The sequence below is a fragment of the Acanthopagrus latus genome, chromosome 23 (genome assembly GCF_904848185.1).
Source record: "Acanthopagrus latus isolate v.2019 chromosome 23, fAcaLat1.1, whole genome shotgun sequence".
Classification (NCBI taxonomy): Eukaryota; Metazoa; Chordata; class Actinopteri; order Spariformes; family Sparidae; genus Acanthopagrus; species Acanthopagrus latus.
The window spans coordinates 14,788,812-14,809,482 of record NC_051061.1 but is presented as its reverse complement, the minus strand read 5'-3'; the positions used below and the strand labels follow the sequence as shown (position 1 = coordinate 14,809,482).

The window sequence follows — 20,671 nt, the reverse complement described above, 5'->3', positions numbered from 1 at the left end:
CAGCACTACCCTTTGAAAATAAACCACGCCGGCAAGCCCCTGTCTCAAACTCTCGCCTCCTATGTGAGCACACATGCCCCGCGCTCCGCTGGGAGCTCTTTGGAGACTTCCCCGCCGCTGTTCCAGGAAGCAGATGTGAGAATGGCGGCGATCAGGCATGACGCTCCACTGGGCAATGTGGAGACCATTACTCTCCCGAAAGCGAAGATATGGAGGAGTAGCGAGATGCAGTCACCCTCGAGTCGGTTTTAGGATGACACGGCGCTAAGCTAAAAGCATCTCATCGGTGCCATGACGGCGACATGTGGCTTCATTCTGACAGAAACGTGGGGTGGGACGCACATCGCACGCCTTAGACAAATTTTACATGACAAATGAATGTAAATGACAGTGATGGGAGAGTAATTGGCCACAAGACGAAAAAAAAAAAAGAAAAAAAAAAGAAAAGGAAAACCACTCAAACAATAACTTCCACACACCCACGAGTGAGCGCAGTTGATGAAATATTGAGCGATTTGATATAGACCAGTGACACGTTCTTACAGCTTCCCACACTCCGAAACATGTGGAGGGATGGAGCTCCAGATGGCTGCAAGTCTGCATCCACCTTCTAATGATGATCTCCCTAACACTTCCACACAAACTGTAATCTGAGCGAGCGAGCGAAAGGCACCCAGAATGTGTTTTTCTGCCGTATCAGATGAACCGGGGCGACAGACAAATGAAAAAATAACCCCCCCCACCACCACCACCACCAGCGGGCACCGCATGAGGAGCGGGAGCAGCGTTTCTTCCCTCTGGTGCAGGAGGCAGCCGGCCACGTCTGGGGAGAAGAAGCCCAGCGGGGGTTGCGAGTGACAGCGAGGCGATGGGACTGATATCACGTCGCCGAACCCGCCGCCTCAACAGATCTGCAGCCACGCGAACGCTGGAGGAGAGCTGACCCGCGAAACGAATCGAAGCCATTCAGAAATGATGGAGGGAACGGATGATTCTGGTGACACACTGACAAACAGGAGACGAACGCGCCATCAAAGGGCAGCGCAAGTCGAGACAGAAAGGAAGTGTGATGCGTTCCCAGAAAGCAATAAAGAAAGCATGACACGTACTCAGTTAAGTCCCACATGAAAGCAGAACCCTCAGGAATCATGAGTGACGTTCCTGTTAAAACATTGATAAGGGCTGTTTCTGCTCAAGAGCGATGGAGTACAATCAGCGTTTGTCCGCCAATCGCAGGACTTTTAGAGATGTCTGCAAGTATCTCAAGGCAGGAATACTAAGTGTGTGGGACAGTGGGCTCTTTCAGGGGAACGACCCCGTGGGGAGGGGGGCGTAGCGTGTATGAAAATGACATTCAAGCATTTTCGGGGTAGGACAGAAGGACTTATTATCAACGAGGCCGAATTATTGCTCAGACAAGGGGGGGATGGGTGTGCCGAGGTGTGGGGGAGGGAGCCATGTGCGTCAAAACTTTCGTTAAGGACACAGAGAGACTTCAGGGGGAGGAAAAAAAAAGAAAGCAGAAGAATAGTTCACAAAGCCCGCGGCTTCCCGCACTGTCCGACTCCTTCGCATCCCTTTAGCATATTGCTTTTATGATTATCAAAAAGCTTGTTTATGGAATATGACGGCAGAGAGGAAACACATGCAAAGTTAATACAACATTCATCCATATTTTGGTTGTTGTTTCCACAGAGAATGAGTCTGTTTTTAAAAATGAAAAAAATAAAAAATAAATAATAAGAGCGTCTCGTCTGGAGCCGATTAGGAGGGAAGATGGAGATGATAAAGCAAATTGGGAACATCGCTTTTCATTTTTCCGCTTCAATAATACTCCAGTGTGTCTACAGTTCTAGAGTATCATCGTGTTTTCTTGTGGATTCAAACACAAATCTAATAAACCAATCTGTGTATCTTTTGCATTTTATGCCACGCTGTTTCCAGTGCGGCGTCCCCCCCGCAGAGAGGATGGTGTGACATCTTATCCGAGCGCTCGCCTGCAGGACTTCCTCTCCTCTCTTTCATTCCGTCTCCTGCCACCTTCCTTTTTCTGAGCTGCACAAAGCCGGATGAGGGTCATCTTACCAATGTCCCCGCTACAATGCAGAAATCCAGCATTCTGGCAGCACCCCGACCTGTTAACATCTCCACTTCACAGAGCTGACAGGATCTTCCTCTGCAACGCTTTCGACTGACCTCGTTCACGGCACCGTAAAAAAAAAAAAAAAAAAAAAAAACGAGGCTCGACTCGGTATCAGGCCTTCCCGAGGCAGCACTTGGGGCTGTGTTTGTGTGTTGTTGTAATTATTTGTGTTGCGTTTTCTAACTTCTGCCAACATTCTCCCACCGTATGAATGATTCCAGTGATGCACACTTGTTTGAGTGGGCAGTATTTCCACTGAGGCAGTCCTTTGACATGTGCATATTGCCGTATTTCTGTTTTGTGGGTGTTACTCTGTTCGTATTTTGACATGGTATAATGTTTGTTTGTGTGCGTGCCGGGGTGGGGTAGGGGTGCTCTGAAGGATGTGTGCGCATGTGTGTTTGTGTGTGTGTGTGTGCGTGTGTGTGTGTGTGTGTGGGTGGGGGAGGGAGGCACAGCTCTGCAGCCTGATATTCTGGGAACAGCAGGGTGGCGTTGTTGACCCACCTGCTCCCTTCTCTCTTCAGCTGGATCTAGTCGAATTTCAGCAGCTGCATCCCCTCACAAAGCACCTCTTTATAATCTTCCCAAGGCGCACAAATACAACTGCAACCAGGAGAGGAGAGGAGGAAGGAGGAGGGAAGATGGACAGTGGAGACGAGAGAGAGGGAAAAGGGCGGTAACTATTTCGGCTCGGCGTGCAACAGTGGCACCGGTGGCAGATGATACTGTATCTTTAAATAAAGTTCCATACAGTAGCCGGCAGCCTTATAAAAACACGCGCAAAAAAAAATCCCCTCATGGGAACATAAATAGCATGACCGTACACTCACACCTGCACAGGTGCGCGTATGCAAAAACCGACGGCACAGTTTGAGGAGGCAATATTATTAAAATCAGCATTTTTCAAAAAGGGTTTATGCAAAGCATCAAGAGTTATTTTAAAATGAAAAAAGGGCAAGCAACGCACTGATAGAAAGTGACAGGAGCTGAGAAGTGTGGCACATTTGTTTCCCATTAGTGAAATTTCCCTTGCGCCGGCCCTCTCACTTGCAAAGTATCTCACGCCTGTGGAATATGCCATGTCATTTTGCGCCACACGCCACCCTCCAAACCAGGTAAGTCTCAAGTCCCAGCTCTCCAGGAATCGCACCCCCCCCCAAAAAACGAGCCCCGCTTCCCCCCACCCCTCGTCCTGTCTCCAGCAATCGGTCCCCGTGGCCCGAACCCAGACTCACTGGTGGCAGAGGAAAGGAGACGTCATTAAGAGATTAACTACAGCAGCCCACTTTACTGCCATCATAAATATCTGTACCTGAGCTCGAGGCCGTAAATGCGAGCAGAAAATCGGGGCTGTTGGGTGGGAGGCCGTGGGGTCGTTGGTTCTGATTATATTTGGTACCAATTCATCCAAAAAGGACGTGGAGTCATCTACGTGGGCAACCAAAGGGATCTGTGCTGCATAAACGCAAACATGCACATGCACATGCACATGCACGTACACACAAACACAAAACAAACAATTTCTGCCAATTATGAGAATCCTGCCTTTGTCGTTAGCTGCGCGGCCTCGCTTTAGAGAGTCGTATCGTTGTCAAATTATAGATGATGAATTAAAACGGGGGAGTTCAGAGCTCAGGAGTATAAATGCAGCGCTCAATCAAAATGGACCGACAATGACATGTTCTTCATATAATCCATAAAAGAAAGTTGAGCTACGCAGAGAACCGTAAAGCAGCATCTTGTTTAATGAGGGACCCTATAGCTCAGTAGATTTACATTCTGCGTTAAACGTAGCCAAAGCTGTCCCAGGGGCTGCCATTAGTAGACTCAAGAGGTAGGCGGGACGGGGGGGAGGGGAGCTTGATAATTCTCAGAGTTGGCTAAAGTGAGCAGAATGGCTGAATTGAGATGTACGATAAAAATGACAACATGCTGAAATCAACCTTTTCCGATTGGTTGTGAGAAAAAGGCAAACAGCAGTGACCATGGATGAGTTTTCATGCTGTCATCTGTAAGAAGACTCCGTTAACCCTCTACACCAGAGATCCTGAGATGAAGGCTGTTTGACTGACAGCTTATTGCCCGACCCGGAGCCTACAACAGCCAATGAGTGATCTTGTAGACAAGTGACCCACTCTCCTTTCTCTCTCCTCTATCCTGAGCCACTTTCATGCCAGCCTCCCGATGACTGATGCATCATGAAGCCAATGAGATCCAGCAATGCACAGTTTAAATCAGGAAATAATGCATGTCTGAATATTTATATCTTAATATTTCCTTAGAAAAATGAGTTTAAGTGTATTATGTTGTCCAGCCCGTATGGTGAGTTACAGGTTATCTGGAGGATTATTTTTGCATATAATATCTTTGGCGAGAATCATTATTAACTATGTGCTTAAACTCCTGTAGAATAATTACAAAGCCTCTGACATCTTGGGAAGAAAACAGCTTATAACCTTTCAAAACACACCAAAACTTTACCTTTATTCCAATCAAATGGTTCATTAACAGCTTTGAATTTACTTTCAGCTAGACCGGAATTGGTGTTTGAGGATAATTTTAGGAATAAGAACAGGTTAAAAGACTGGTGATCTTTAAAGTTGGAAGGGATTGAGCTAAAACATGAACAGGGACACAGTCACGCTCACAAGGTGAGTGTGGTGAGTGGACTCAAATGTTGATTTTGGCGAGATATGTAAGTGGATATGTAATTTCATCTACGCGCTGATCGTCCTCAGAGCTGAACAGAGTCACCAGTCAGTAGAGGTTAAACACAAATCTGAGTCTTTTTCTATGCAACACTGGATTCTCTTTTAAAATGTTGTTCAACGGTGTACAACATACATATCTGGGCAATAAACCTGTTTGGGATTAGCATGAAAACACAGCAGAAGGTGGAGGTGGAGTGCTGTGTTTCCAAAGCAGGCGAGTACTGAGGAAAGTTAAATTCCTCAGTGAATGAAAAGGTCAGGCTCTGTGGTGCACTGAAAAGACTCTTTCTATCCTTCGTGCTACAGAAGTACTTCCGTGCTCTCTTTTGTCCCCAGCTAAAGCTCTGCACCTCTTTAAAGGGAACAGGAAGTGACCCTGCCGACCTTGGACTCCCACACCATGTGACCTGTAGCTGAGCGGCACTATTCAGCCATGAGTCAGAACTCCCCACAACATCCAATAAACTCCACACAAATAACCTGCTTTTAGTTTTTATGTATATCCATGGCACACGAGTGCTGTCAGCATTTAGTTTTCAATTCGGCTCTGTATTAAACACCCGAGAGCTTCAATATAAAACGCTTTTTTCACTTTTGCTGCTGTGCATGTGTGCAGCAGTCAGGCAAACAGTTGGAAATAGTGAAGTGGCTACACGGAAATACTCTGTACCTGCACTGCAAAACGGTTAGCGAGTGCTTCCTTCTTTGCCTGCCTGAGGCAAGTGATGTCTGTGTTACAGTTGGCGCTGCATGTTATGGATCGTTTAATGTCTGCATCTGAAAGGGAGAGTAACATTTCCAGTCACGACAGGGTACAGAACAAGGTCACCTTACACAAATCTAAACATTTCATGATGTGAAAGAAAATGAAGAGCAGCAATACGTGTCAGTAATTAGCCCACTCATCACATATTTGCCTACTTATTAGAAACTAAAACAAGACAAAAGCATCACCCAACTCACACACACGCCCACTCTTGCTTATGCTTAGGTAAAGTTAAGCTAGCTGTCAGTAAATAACTTCGTTTTACTAGCTGATGGCATGCAGTAGCACTCTGAAGTCCTGTCCTCACATTGACAACAAAACAGGCTCATTCTTGAATGTAGCTTACCAGTGGCTAACATTAGCAAGCATGCTGCTGGCGGGTACAGTCCCCCTCTTTTGGTAGAGGCCTTCCAACACCTTCACCTGCTCCGCAAAACTTAAACATGCCGTACTGTACAGATTCACAAGTTTACATTGCTTTAGTAGGGAACGCGTTACTAGCACACTTTAGCAGTTGCTAAGTAGGCTACTAGCTAGATGCAAATCTCACATGGGAAGAGTGCGAGGCCGTTTACCTGTCTGACTCTCTATTAATGAACTGGACCCGTCCAGCCATTGTCTTGCACAGTGAAGTGGCTAAATCAACGCACAAGAGAAGGTAAGAGCTGCTAGCTTGTTTAGGTTTGGGTAACTTACCATTTTGCACTTGTAGGCTGCTAGCTTGGAGACAGTTGTTGTTGTTTACCATTGAGACGATGATTTTATAGAATGCGTGCACACGCGCAAGTAGTGGAACGGAGACGTTTTTGAAATTAGTAAGCCAATAGCAAATCAGTTTACGTACAGTAATTCTGACTACTGACTCCGCCGATTACAAGAGATCACAGCACCAACCCACATTTGAACTCTTTCATAAAATGAAAACAAAAAAATTTAACTCTATAAGAAGATGTTACGTATCAACACGCAGGGTGCTGATGGTGGACATTTGAAAGAGTATGAAGCTAATCCCACATTCCCATGGTGATGACATGTTGGGCACTATGATTTAATTTGATCTGTAGGGGGGCGAACCATGTCTGTCTGTGTATGGTGCTAATCTCTGGATAATGTTGCAATGCCGGTTCCCTCTGGTCAGTAATGTGGAGCCCGACGGGTGTTTATAGGGGAACAAGGACACGCATTGACTGAAAACAGAACATGAGAGCAGCTGAAGGCCGACCAGGGGAGCGCACGCTACTCTATCTGCAGCTTCAAACGCTCTCCCCCGTCACCTTCCTACCCGCTGTATGTGACTGATCTTAAACAGGGAAGCAGTTATGCAATATGCAGAAAAGTGACGCAATGTATGTTTAACTTTCCTGCAGGGGGGAATCACCTGTGATCAAACGCTAACAGGCCGACCAGTTGTCAATTGTGCACTAAATGAACCAACATCAGCCCCATGGAAATTATCCCAGAGCTGTATAATCATATAACACATCACGACAGCCATTCGGACGCCTCCTCGCGCGGTTAGCAGCAGGTGTGCCGATGTGTGTTTCTGTGTAGTGTTTCTATTAGAAGTTACAGACAGGCTGGAGACAACTGCTGCTCATAAACAATGGTGCACTTAAAAAAAAAAAAAAGAAAGAAAAACCTAATTGAAGAATTTGATTCACTTCAACAGTAATCATTTTAATGGCTTATGAATTATCCTTTGTGATATATGAGTTGTACACGAGATTTAGGGCTTCACACTGCGCTGAGCTGTGTGCTGCACGGCATGTGTACGCACGTGCACGCTTTCCCAGCCTTTAACTCATTTAGGAGCGGTGCTAAATGTGTTTTTTTTTTAATTCTTGTTTTAATTATCTGCAAATAAAAACAACCCACCACAATTATCTTAGCACTGGGAGGCAGCGTTCCCCCGCAGCCAGACGAGTCCTCTAAATAGTCCTGCTTTTTGTGGAGCGGCCTCCCATTTCCCGTAAAAAAGTCAAGGGGTGGGCTCTCTGTTCTCTCGCCGCCCCTGAGCCCTGTCCTAAATGTCTGCATGTCCCGCACCATCTAATTCACAGGCAAATTAGGGAGATGATTTATGAGAATCAAGGATCAAAAAAGGAGACAATGTGGAAGACTGAGCACACCGCAAGTTTTTATGCAGAACATATGCCGTGGAGATGAGAGGGAAGAGAGGCAGAGAGAAGGGGGAGGGTGTGTAGATCAGAAAGAAGCCACATACACCCACACTTCTCTTGGGACAACTCTGGGACAAGATACGCCATGGGAAGTGTCATCTCTGCTGAGCGTCTCGACGTTTTAATGCTGTCATGTTGGGAAAAGAATAAGCAGGAATGGACGTCTTCTCTGCACACGTCAGAATAAATGAAAGTTCATGGATCCGTTCATCAGTAATCGACCTAAGAAACTGTGTGTCAACTGCTAAAACCATTATGCACTCTGCAAACGCTCTCGCATGTGCGCTGTACACAACCAAAATACCTTCTGCCAGTTCATAGATCAAAGATTTACAGGCGAGCCTTGGGGAAACTACAGAATGATTTGACATAATCCTTTCCCAGCCTGCTACTACAGCAGCTCCCAAAACCTGTCTGCCCCGTAATCTCCAATTCATAACATACAGAACAATCACACAAGAAAAAACGCCGCCTCACAACACAGTTATGTGTCAGGGAGAAAACACGGCAAATAATCTGGAAACACTTGAGCTCTTTTTATACTCCTGACATTAAAAACGAGTGTGGCCGAAGGCCAAACACACCCTGGGACAGTTTGGACTAATTGTTTCCTTCAGTTTCGAACACTCCCCCTTCAATCTATTTCAAAACTCCCTTCCTTGTGCAAACCCCCCCTCCCCCCCCACACCTTCTCCTCCACTTCTCTGCGTCTACTAATAGGTTTAAATAAAACCTGCAATTGGTCCAGTAAACCCCTCATTATGGTGTTTTAATAGAATGAATTTAGGATAGTGCGGGGTCAGGGGTCACTGGGAGGTCCTAACGCGCAGCAGCTGTCATGGGGGTTGGACTGTGATTAGAACCATCAGCGTCAAACATCCCCGGGTCCCCGACCTCGCTAAGTAGAAAACCTGGAAAATACATTTGGCCACCGACCAAAATGGAAAACATCCACCATTCCCGACTTCCAGGAGGGGGGGGGGCGGGATGAGCAGAGATGGAACAGAAGGAAGGAGAGCGGACATCCATCACTGAGAGTTCACCGAGACACCAAACAAAACCAGCTCCTATAACCATGAATTACAGCGAGAGATGTTCTGTCGGAAAAAAAAACCCCCGCACCCTTCAGCCTTCCAGTTTGCATTTTCCGCGACTGTAAATTTGGCGCTAATCACCTTCTTTCTGAGCGCGTGAAAAACCAAAGATAGAAGTGGTCTGGTTGATGTGGCGCTGGGGTGAAATACGGCTTGTTAGCAGCCCAGGAGTTTGTTCCACATGTGGTCGGGCCGCGGTCGGGATCGTCTGGGTGACAGGGAGGGCATGCCAGTCTCCGCAGTTCAGTAGGTTTGCGCCGAGTCGGCGTGCAATCAGCGGGATTATTTAACAGAATGAGGGCCTGCTGTTTGGGTTGGGGTCAGAGGGATGCGGTGGCTGCAGAGACACGGGCCGCCATGGTTGTTCCTCATGTGGAAAATGTTTTGTTTAAAATTCTGTCGGGATTCTTGTGGCGCAGAATTCATACATCATGCTTAAAAAAAAAAAACAATGCACGGTTCGCATGCAATATTCCACTGGATGTGCGGCAGACATTCATCCGACCGTTCCTCTCTGAACTCGGTGATCTTTATCATCGGGTTCACATCATCGCAACACATCCGACACTCGTTTTCTATACCGTGGTGACTCGTGCCAATGCCGCTGCTCGGCATACCCTGTACAACAACTTGGCTCAAGCGAAGAAATGTGCCTTAGTGTATTAAAACACAGAAGCAAAGACCAAAGGGGGCTGAGATTCCTGCGGGTGACTGTGTAATTTAATTTTGTATGCACATTAGAAGCCAGAGAGTATAATTTACATGTGGGGTCGAAGAAGTGACTACGGCCCAGGAGAAATCGGCTGACATGCTCTGCTAAGGCCTGAAACAAATTTTTTTTTAAAAAGGAAGAAGAACTCTGAAAATCTTCACTCTGGTCTTTCCTTTGAGATGCATCTTGCAAAAAGAAAAAGCAAAATTAAAACCTTCCTTCCTTCTCGGGGACGCTCAAGGTTCAAGCGCGGTTACCTCTCCTCAGTTGCTCCTTCCTTTTCTAATCAAGAGCCCACAAACTCTGGCCAGAGTTTCTCCCCACATTACAGGGAGGCATGGAGAGGAAGAGGCTGGAGTGTGTTTCAAGTCTGTCTCCTGCTCCCCGTCCAGAAACAGAAACCGTCTCGGAGCTTTGGTGCAGGACTAGACGGGGGCCGCCGCTCCGGTCGGGGCTCGTCCCGATTCATCATCAGCGTAATGAAGTGATTGGTGAGAAGCAGCTGCTGAGAATATGTCCTTCTGTGAATGCTGTAACACCTTCAATAAGGTCTGGGACATACCTCAGTATTGTTATCGGGATAAAAGACTATATCCTGTTGTCTTTTACTGGTTTTAAAAGCTGCATTTGTACATTTCTGTATTTGGACAACTGGTTTAGACACTATATCCACATTTCTGATGATTAATTATCAGAAATCTCGTTGTGTTTTGTGAAAGTACAAATACTATAATGATGCAGCAATAACAGATATTGACGTATTTGGACGAAAGTATCATGATATTTGATATATTTTGTCACCCAGTCCAAGTATATATGAAGTGCTTAAGGAGATTTTAAAATATCGAGATGTGCATTGTGTATCGTAATATAACCTTAAAATGCTGCAAAGTCATTATTTTAAAGACAGAATATTGATATGGTATTAGAGGTGCACTTTGTAGTTTTGTAAAATATTGATAAAGTAATAATACAAACCGAGAAATGTGTATTTGTCCATAACTGAATAAAAAAGCTGTTCTCAGAGGAAAATAAAGTCCCTAGAACACTGTTTGAAGCTAGAAAAGTGGCAGGGTCCGCCACACATAAGCTACGAAATCAGTATGAAATTGCGTTGTCCTTTAAGATAAGTTACATAATGCACCTTTAATAATCCAGCGACTCATCATTTCTGTTTGCTGGTGGTGATGCACTTTAACGCTGGTCGCCAACCGCCATGAAACTTAAAACCAGACGAAGAGAAAGGCCCAGTAACCAGCTACCTCGCTTCTATGTCGTATGTCGGGAGAGACGACGGCTGAAAGCGAGACGCTCGCTCTCGTAGAAATCAAATTAATATCGTCATCGCAAATTCTTCTGACCACGATAATCATGCAGTGAAAGCACGATGTTGTGACAGATTGAAAGGCAGAATCGCCCGACTGAAAACATCATGTTCGAGTATGTGTTGTTTATTCCCAGCAAATACAAACCAAATGAAGCGCTTTTTGAACTATGACACACACTGCCTCGGTTTGTGCTGGTTTGTTTGTTTGTCTGTCGGCAGGGCACTAGCCTGGCAAAAGACACAACTTGAGTCATGAAACAGGGGATTAAGTCTCGGATGGTGATTGGAAATAGATGTCAAATGGAAGCAAATCCAAAAAGGGAATAACAAATGAGTCGGGGGAAATGACTGAATTCACGTGTTAGCGACAGCAGCGATGTCTGGTGGTGTTACAGCGATATGATCGGTGAGAGCTTCCTTTCATTATCAGAATAACACTGTGTCCAGGTGTTCGGTGAGAACATGTGAAATTGACGCTTTCTACAATTTGTTTTAAATGTTTTTTTGCTTTTTGAATAAAATGTTATACAGTAAGTTCTCTGGCGAAAAGCTCCCCATTCTCACACACACACACACACACACACACACACACACACACACACACACACACAGTAAATACCTTTCCGAGTGTGAAGCAGGACGAGAAACGAGTCACTCATGTTTGACAGCTAGCTGCTGTCCTCACACACACACACATGCACACACACACTTACACTTTCTCTCTCTCTCCCTCTCACACACACACACACACACCCACGTGCACTGAACTTGACCCAGCCGAGCGCTTCTGACAGCAGCTGTTGGAAAGGAGGGCGGCTCGCGACCCACCGAGAGCACACTTTCATTTTAAGCGTTTGCAACAGAAAATTTTCAAGACACGTATCCACATTGCAGGCCGACACGTGATCCTTTCAGTTCATTTCAGCAAGGCCCTCTGCCCCCTCGAGTCTGTTGCTAATAACAGATCAAACGGTGAAAACTTCTTACCTTTCTGCCTGAGCCGTTACCTTTTCCCTCTTTAAACTCCGTGCAGCCGCAGCTTTCTATTGTCTCCACGCTCTGCTCTTCCCTCAGCAACCTACAGTGTGCGTCGAACAAAGCAAACTGCCGTCCAGCACAAACATACCTTGTCTTTTCACTGGGAGGCCGGTGATAAAAATCAAACCCACAATACATGAATACAAAGACACCTTTAACAGAGCCAGCGATTCCATCTACCCGCTTATCTCCTGTGCGCTGTATATCTTCAGTGTCATAAAAAAAAAAAAAAAAAAACAAAAGCCGGCTTTATGGCGGCGAGAAGGAGTGACTTATGGACCACAAACAGACCCCTGCTAAATCTGAAACATATATGAAGAGGGCTCACAGATGATGGTTATTGTTCCAGAGGCATTTGGATATTTGGACGTCGGTTCAGGAGTATTTGTTTAAATTAGACATGTAGTCATGACAGGCTTCACATTACAGACTGAACTAGAGCTGCAACTTTTTTTTTTTTTTTTTTTATCAATCAATTGGTAAGTTGTCAAGTATTAAAAGAATCGCTCCCTTTAAGTCAAAAGCCTGTTAAAAGTGAATATTCTCTGTTTTCATCACAGTGAACTGATAATCTTCTGGCTGCAGACACCGAAAGACATTTGAAGATGTTCCTCTGTTTTCTGGGACACACTGATCGACATTTTTCAGTATTTTATGGACTACACCACTCATGTGAATAGTTGAGAAATGAATCAATAGATTAATCAACAATAATCACCAGTTGCAGCCATCTGCTGAATAATGTCATGATAAGTACACATAAATCACACATGAGTAAAAGTCGCCCATACAAATAGTACTAAAAGTAAATAAGTAAGTCTTAAGGTGTCATATATATGTTGTACTTAAGTAGCAGAAGTACAAGTAAAAAGTAAATTATACACATATTTACGTGTATGTATATTTATACAAGGGGTCGAATATCTGATCCGCTATTCAACATTTTTCTGATGATCAGAATCGGTGGGGTTTTTTGTTTTGATCTGATTACTAATTGATAAATAAATCTGACAACACTACATTGGCTCTGATGCAGCATGTGATCGGCAAAGTAACTAGTAACTAATGTAATCAAATAAATGTAGTGGAGTTAAAAATAAGTACAAATGTAGAGGAGCGGAAGTGTAAAGCAGCAGATAAATGGAAATACTCAAGTGCCCCAAAACTGTGTGTCAATGTAGTAATTGAGTAAATGTACTGAGTTACATGCCGTCACTGACTCTGACTGAGAAACTCTGATGCAGGCAATTATTTAATGTGGTTTCAGACCCAAAGAAGCATCATTCTGACTGTAAATTAGTTCGTAATAAGATTAGACACGTTCACCATGTCATATGTAACTAAATTAACTATTTTCGAGATCATTAATCCTGCTCTGTGTCATCTGGGAGAATAAAAGCCTCGATGTATTTCTTCATTTGACTCCCTTTTGATGATTCCTGTTGAGATCATGTTCACTTGGAGCCACAGTCTGATGTTCAACCTCAGTGGGTCATCTTAGCAGACATGTACACTTCTGGATGAGCGCTCTATTATTCTGAAGAGTAGAATGCAGAAAGTAACTTGTGCATCACTTCATGTACATCAACATGAAAACAGCATTATTGTTAATATATTACATTTTTATATTATTCAAGTGTTGACTTATGCAGTCATTCCCAGATCAGAGATGTTTACAGCTCGCCCTACCTATAAAATAAATGTGTGTAATGTCTTGTACTCATTAGATTTCCTGACAGCATCATAAAATCACAACGTATGCAAGTTTAATAAAAACAGAACTGTGTCACCAATGAGAAGGGGGGAAAATAAAGAAAAAGGGAGAAAGTAATTATAATAATGAAGCTCGCATTAAAAGCCTCGAACCAATGAGGGGAAGCGGTGATTCCTCGCAGCCAATCCCGGCCGGAGGGTGGAGTGACGATTTTAAAACTCCCAACTCAAGTTGCTGTAACGTGTAGCTCCTCGGAACATTGTGGACCGCAAACTTTCACGACTGCACCTCCCATGACAGCGCAGGAAAAAACAAGACCAGCGACGACAAACAAACAGGGAAACAGAAGGAAAAAACAACGGAGCTACGCCGACTGAAGCCGCTGGAGGAGTTTACTGTGGCGCACCGTGCGTAAAAGGCGCCCTGGCCGCTCCGCTGCGCGCTTGAATTCAGTGCTTTTTTTGGTTTGTTTTTGTTTTTTTTGTTGTTGTTTTTTTTTTTTTAATTGAAGAATACATTCGCGGATTTTTCACCCGCAAGGGGCTGAATCGATAATGTTAAAAATGACAGAGGAGCATGACAAGTGTGTGGGCGACCAGCCCTGCAGTCCATCCGGCACCAACAGCTCCATGTCCCAGGACGAGTCCGACTCGGACGCGCCGTCCTCGCCGACGGGCTCGGACGGCCATGGGTCCCTGCTCACCGGTCTGGGCAAGAAGCTGGACTCCGAGGACGACGACAGGTTCCCGGCTTGCATACGGGACGCAGTGTCTCAGGTCCTCAAGGGATACGACTGGTCCTTGGTGCCCATGCCCGTGAGGGGGAACGGATCCCTGAAGAATAAACCGCACGTCAAGAGACCCATGAACGCGTTCATGGTCTGGGCGCAGGCGGCCCGCAGAAAGCTCGCGGATCAGTATCCACACCTGCACAACGCCGAGCTGAGCAAGACTCTGGGGAAGCTGTGGCGGTAAGGACACGGTTCATTTACAGTACAAGAGAGAAATACGCAGAGGAAGAAGGTGTAAATCAATATTATTTGAAAGAAAGTAACTAGCAGGACAGGGGATGATTATGGCTTAAGGTTTAGGAATTAAGTCAGTCATATCTTTTAAAATAGATTTTAATTTAACAGCTTTGGCAATTACATGAAAATACAAATGTAGTAAATTTAAAAAAAAAGTTGTGATTTTACGAGTGAAGATGATTTAGGGGAAATTAAAAAAGGAAATTCTAAATTTCCTCCTGACTGCACTTCTCTGAAGGGAACTTCAACACCGCCTCTTATTTTGTTTCATTTGACTGCAAACATTGTAATATTTACTGTTCCCCCTCCACACACCATAGTTTGCTCTCAGAAAATGAGAAGAGGCCATTTGTGGAGGAAGCAGAGAGGCTTCGGGTCCAGCACAAGAAAGATCACCCGGACTACAAGTACCAGCCCCGGCGACGGAAGAATGTGAAACCGGGCCAGAGCGACTCCGACTCGGGAGCAGAAGTGGCTCATCACATGTACAAAGCCGAGCCGGGGATGGGAGGACTGGTGGGGATCAGCGACGGACACCACCACGCTGAGCATGCAGGTATGTTGTCGAAAACAGTGCAGCGCGCACAAAGTTTTGGAGTTTGACAGCAAATAACTCATTTTGTAACTGCAGTGATGAATCCTCACGCTTTGTTTCTTCTCAGGGCAGCCTCACGGTCCCCCCACACCACCCACCACTCCCAAAACAGACCTGCACCACGGGGTGAAGCAGGATCTGAAGCACGAGGGCCGCCGTCTTGTTGATAGCAGCAGGCAAAACATCGACTTCAGCAACGTCGACATCTCTGAGCTCAGCACTGATGTCATCAGCAACATGGAGACCTTCGACGTGCACGAGTTCGACCAGTACCTCCCGCTCAACGGCCACGCCTCGGCCTCCTCCGCCCTGCCCTCAGACCACAGCCACGGGCAGCCTCCGGCGCCTGGCGGATCTTACGCTTCCTCTTACGGCCACGCGGGTGCCAACGGGCCGGCGTGGAGCCGCAAGGGCAACATGTCCTCCACCTCTCCCTCAGCCGGCGAGGTGGGCCAGCACCGGCTCCACATCAAGACGGAGCAGCTGAGCCCGAGCCACTACAGCGAGCACTCCCACAGGTCCCCCTCGCACTCCGATTACAGCTCCTACAGCAGCCAGGCCTGCGTCACCTCGGCCACGTCGGCCGCCTCGGCCGCAGCGTCTTTCTCCAGCTCCCAGTGTGACTATTCTGACATCCAGAGCTCCAACTATTACAACCCTTACTCCGGCTACCCCTCCAGCCTCTACCAGTACCCTTACTTCCACTCCTCCAGGCGGCCCTACAGCAGCCCCATCCTCAACAGTCTGTCCATGGCTCCTGCCCACAGCCCCACCGCCTCCAGCTGGGACCAGCCCGTCTACACCACGCTGTCTCGGCCTTAAAAAGAGGAACGAGGGAAAAAAAAAAAAACGGCGTCAGTTCGCTCCCAGAGACTCACTCAGATCGATGCACTACTAATGAAGGAAGTTGAGGTGCAGGTGGAGAGGTGTGTTGTGTGTGTGAGGCCGCCTGCGACCATCTGAACGTGAAACAAACAAAAGAGAAAAAAAAAAAGTGCCTGCTGATTTTATACAAAGTTATATGATGAAGAAAAAAAAAGAAAAACTACAAAAAAAAAACACTCTTGTACAGACTTTTTACACAAAGACTAATTGTGTTGTCGGCGAGCCAAAACTCCTCCATGAGGAAATGTCGCCCACGCCCACATCCTGTACATCCCACCGTCTTCTTTCCAGTTTAAGATTGCACGTGCGCGCACACTCGAGGTAAAGCAAAAGGCCTGCCACTGAGCTGTGTAGGAGAGGAACGCTTTGGCTCGAGTCCGCCGCGAAGCAGATGGAGAAGCAGATACGTCGGAGACGGGGACCAATTATGTGAATTCTGCAGTCAAATTTACATTAACGGCCGGAGCTATATTATCACAGCACATTTGGCCATTTTGCATCAGTGGATCAGTCTTAACTAAATGGCTCATTTGAATCTTATAAAAGTCTTATATGTATTTATGTTCATGCATTATTGGTTTCTTAATTTTTATTTTTTTTGGTTCTTAAGTAGATAAACACACGTAATGTGGGTTTGCTTATTTACAGTACTGTTTGGCTTTTTAAAAAAAATGAAATTAAGGTGAACCAAGTGAAGGACGGTACGAGTACAACAATGTCGATATCATTCCGTTGAACTTTTTATTTTTTTTTTCCAGTAACATCTCCATTCCAAGCAAACAAGAGGCGGACCAACAGACTCGCGCGGGACAGAACAGGTGTCTGGAGGCTACGCGTGGCAAATCGCGATTAGTCATGATGTGGGGTTAAAGGAAATGGGGTAAAACAACACCGCGCGCTCTGAGTGACATGTCAGCTGGACCTCCTGCATACGTGGATATGACAGCACACAGATATGTACATGCACCCGTGTGTGTTTGTGTGTGTGTTAGGCAGATAAAGTGCTTCTGTGCGTGCGAGTCGTTTCCTCGGGAAAAGACGTCCACGCACCAAACGATGCTTAAACCTTGAACTTCATCCGTTGCTCAAAGATTATTTAAGGTGTTCGGGGAGGAAAATCAAAGAGTGTGTGTGCCCGCATTTATCTCATCGACCATTAAGTGCCAACTCACTGGCGCAATCTCGCGCGCAAAAATAAAAAAAAAAAAGAGAAAAAAGTTTTTGTGCCTTCTAACGCTTCTTGTCAGTATTTCAATATGAAATTGAAATGATTAACAAAAAAAAAAAAACTCCAGGCAGCACAACAATCAAGTAATCCACACCGGGAGCTCCTGCAGTTAACCTTGATTATATCCTTTTATTTGATATCATTCCTTGCAGCCTCGGTTTGTAACGTTCTGTGAGATGCTGTACAAGAAAGAGGGTTTCCGTCCACAGAACTGTGTTTTTGTATATTGTTATTATAATTATAATTATTATTATTATTATTATTATTCTGGTGTATAATTTTGAGAAAAGGCTGTGAAGATTATTGTTGTTCTATTAACTAGAGTTCCATTCAACACATGCACAGCTAACCCCATTCGCTGGCCATTTTTTAAAAATAAAAAGATACTTTTCCTTGATGGTTTTTGTCTTTGTCGTTTCTTATTTGCAGCCACATTTTGATTTGTTTCCTAAAAAGGTGCACTTCGTAGTTTCAGGGGAGCGGATTTTAATGAGGAGAGAAACGTCGTTGACTTTTTTTTTTTTTTTACACGTAAAGAAAAAGTGAACAAACTCTCTTTGTTTTCATGACTGAATGAACGGAATAAACTGAACTTAAAGGACAACACAGTTTCGTACTACGTTTATGTGTGGCGGACCCTGCCACCTTTCTAGCGTCAAACAGTGGGGACCTTATTTTCCTCTGAGAAAAGTTTGTTGACTCACTTACGGGTTAGAGTAAAATAAATCTATCCGAGTTTGTATCATTTCCTCATTATTGTTGTAAATATAAAAAAAAATCTCCAAAACTACATAATGTACCTTTAAATACGTTTGGAAACAATTTGTGAAATAGACAAAAAAAAGATAGATAAATGAAGGGGTTGGGTCACAGATACCAGCTGTTCGAATTAGCCTTCTTGTCAAACATCTGTCCTGTGAGATGCAGCTGTGACACCTGTAAGTAACAGTCTGAGCAGTTTTCGCAAAGAGACGCTAATTAAACCACCGCAAAATGTAACTGGATGCCGCCGCTCGAAATCAAGTGGATGCTGGAGTCTATTAAACTCGCAACAAAATGCAAAATATATGTTAAGTTATTCCTTTGCTGCAGACGCTGTATGCTTTTCATCTTTTTTATTTTTAAATATACAGATGTCTGAATTAAAACCCCGACATATGTTGCAGTCTGCTTCAGGTGCCACCCTCCGACCTCACGGCTCCTTGACCTCGGTTATAGACGCATCTACCGTAACAGTAAAAGTTCAGATTTGCTTTTCCCGTTGAAACGCCGACAACAGAGGAATGAGAGGGGAGAGATCCCATCTCCTCCGGTCCAGTGGGTAGAATGCTCAAGTTGGCCCTGGCATGCATGCCAAGCAGCCGTCCCCTAACCAGCCCAGGGAGAAGCCAAGTGCCAGGGCCGCGCTGCTGAATTTTAATGATTCATTATGCTGTGGAGGGGCCCCATTGTGTCCCTTTATCCGGAGAGCTAGAAAGGAATTAATTGGACAGAAAATGGAAGGGCAAGGGGAACTGACAAGCCATTAAGAGGGTCCTGAATGGACGATTAGATGCACATGGGGGAGGATTTCATTTTTCCACCCCCCTCTCGTCGTTTCATATCGCTGCACTCCACAAACAAAACAAAAACAAAACAAAAAAAAACCCCAACAAGAACAGCCACAATGACCACCAGACCAAACTGTAGAAATCATATCAGCGCACATAATCTGTAGATAATAAAAGAAGATAATACCACAGCAGATGGGGTGTGGGTGGCTCAAGAACGACTTGTTGTTTTTCTTCCCTCAAAGTCTTTTTTTTTTTTTTTTTTTTTTCACCAGTGTTTGCCAAATACTTTCAGGAGGAACTCTTGAGAAAGAACAGGAGTGAATAAAAGTGAGGCAAAAAGGCTCTTCAGGGTGCTTGGGTCCCGTTTCCCTGGAACTTGTCCACAGTTTCTGATTGGACCTCTTGAAAGCCCTACTGTAAATAGCTAAAAAAAAAAAAAAAAAAGATGAAGTGGAATGGGGGGGTTGGGACTTCACCGAGTTACATCAGCGCAGTACACTGAATGAAGACACGAATGAATGAATGAACATTTTTACACTTCAGTTCCGAGAATAACATTTATGGACGTTATATCACGCTGAGCACAACCATGGTGCACTGTAACACACATACTCTCCCACTCCACACTTGCATGTGTGCAGAAATTGGAAATGAAACGTAATTTACGGTAATTCTAACACTGCCGCTCTGAGGCTTGTGCTACATTCCAGCTGTCACAGTTATTGTCGATGGATGGAGGAAGGGCGTTATTGGCCGGAGAGGGAGTCGCGGTCTTGGACCCGGAGGAGATGAGGGGGGAAGCGAAATGAACCCAGTGAAACTGGTGCTTCCACCACCTGACCACATCCCATTGTTAGGAGCGGGATAACTCGCCTGGTAATAGTCTCATCCTGTTTAATGAGCCTGACTGACTCAGGGCATGTTTCGGGGAAAAAGGAGCTGGGAACTGTGAAAACTCGGAGAATGCGAGGCTGATTTGCAAGGGAAATGAAGTGGACATAAAGCGTGGTTATGTGCCCAGGCTGATTCCACTGTTAAGTACTCCAAATCTTTACCCATCTGATGGCTCATTGACGACTGCATTTTATTTGGTGCAGTCTGTTGTTTTATTTATTTATTTTTTTAATCTTTGTTTTTACAATGTAGTGCGACTTGTAGTGCGACTTGTTAACCCAAGTCTGAGGATCAGTGGGCGGCCAACATACGGTGCCTTGGTCAAGGGCACCAAAGAATTAAACTAATATTACATGTTTTTTTGCCAAAAACATGACTAAGAGTGTTACCTTTTAAAACTTTGGAAACACATACATTGAGTCAAAATGGCCGATGTCGTCTGTAAAAAACTCACCGTCCGACCCGCTTGTTTGCTGCCTCCAAAGCAAACACTAACTTTCGGCAGCTCCGCCCAAGCAAATGACTTCCTGAGGCTCGTTTTGCCTTGTCTCCCCGTTCTTCTCACTAAATAAAGGAGTCTCTTTTATTATTGGTGTCTCCTGCGTTTGCCTGCATGACCAGGCCAAGCAAAACAGGGTGGCAGACAGAACCAACATTGACTTCCCCAATTCTTTCGCCCGCACGGAGAAGAAGGGAGGGGAAAAAGCGGAGTGCCGAAAAAACTCCGGCTCTCGAAAATGCCACTAAATTGATGCTGGCTCCTCCGAGGTCACCTTGGATTGGCCAACAATAGTTATGTGA

General features: G+C 45.2%; 1 protein-coding gene and 1 long non-coding RNA gene across 4 annotated transcripts in view; one reads left to right on the top strand and one right to left on the bottom strand.

The window, feature by feature from the left end:
- The window catches only part of LOC119014473, a 60,397-nt gene that overhangs the window by 29,091 nt on the left and 10,635 nt on the right, over window positions 1–20,671 (bottom strand). Inside the window, exons 1-3 of one of the 3 annotated variants that reach the window (XR_005072979.1) lie at window positions 5,970–6,344; window positions 5,528–5,634; window positions 2,654–2,749 (exon numbers count right to left, since the gene is read on the bottom strand). The exons of 1 other annotated variant lie outside the window; for it this stretch is intronic. This is a non-coding gene — a long non-coding RNA (uncharacterized LOC119014473). Of the gene's footprint in view, window positions 1–2,653; window positions 2,750–5,527; window positions 5,635–5,969; window positions 6,345–20,671 lie in introns of those variants that run through there. One more of the 3 variants, XR_005072978.1, reaches the window with a different exon arrangement.
- Window positions 13,918–17,484, top strand: LOC119014471 (transcription factor Sox-8). Its single transcript, XM_037089697.1, has 3 exons — window positions 13,918–14,658; window positions 15,036–15,271; window positions 15,378–17,484. The coding sequence occupies exons 1-3, from the start codon at window positions 14,243–14,245 to the stop codon at window positions 16,130–16,132; spliced, it is 1,407 nt and encodes a 468-aa protein (XP_036945592.1). The 5' UTR covers window positions 13,918–14,242; the 3' UTR covers window positions 16,133–17,484.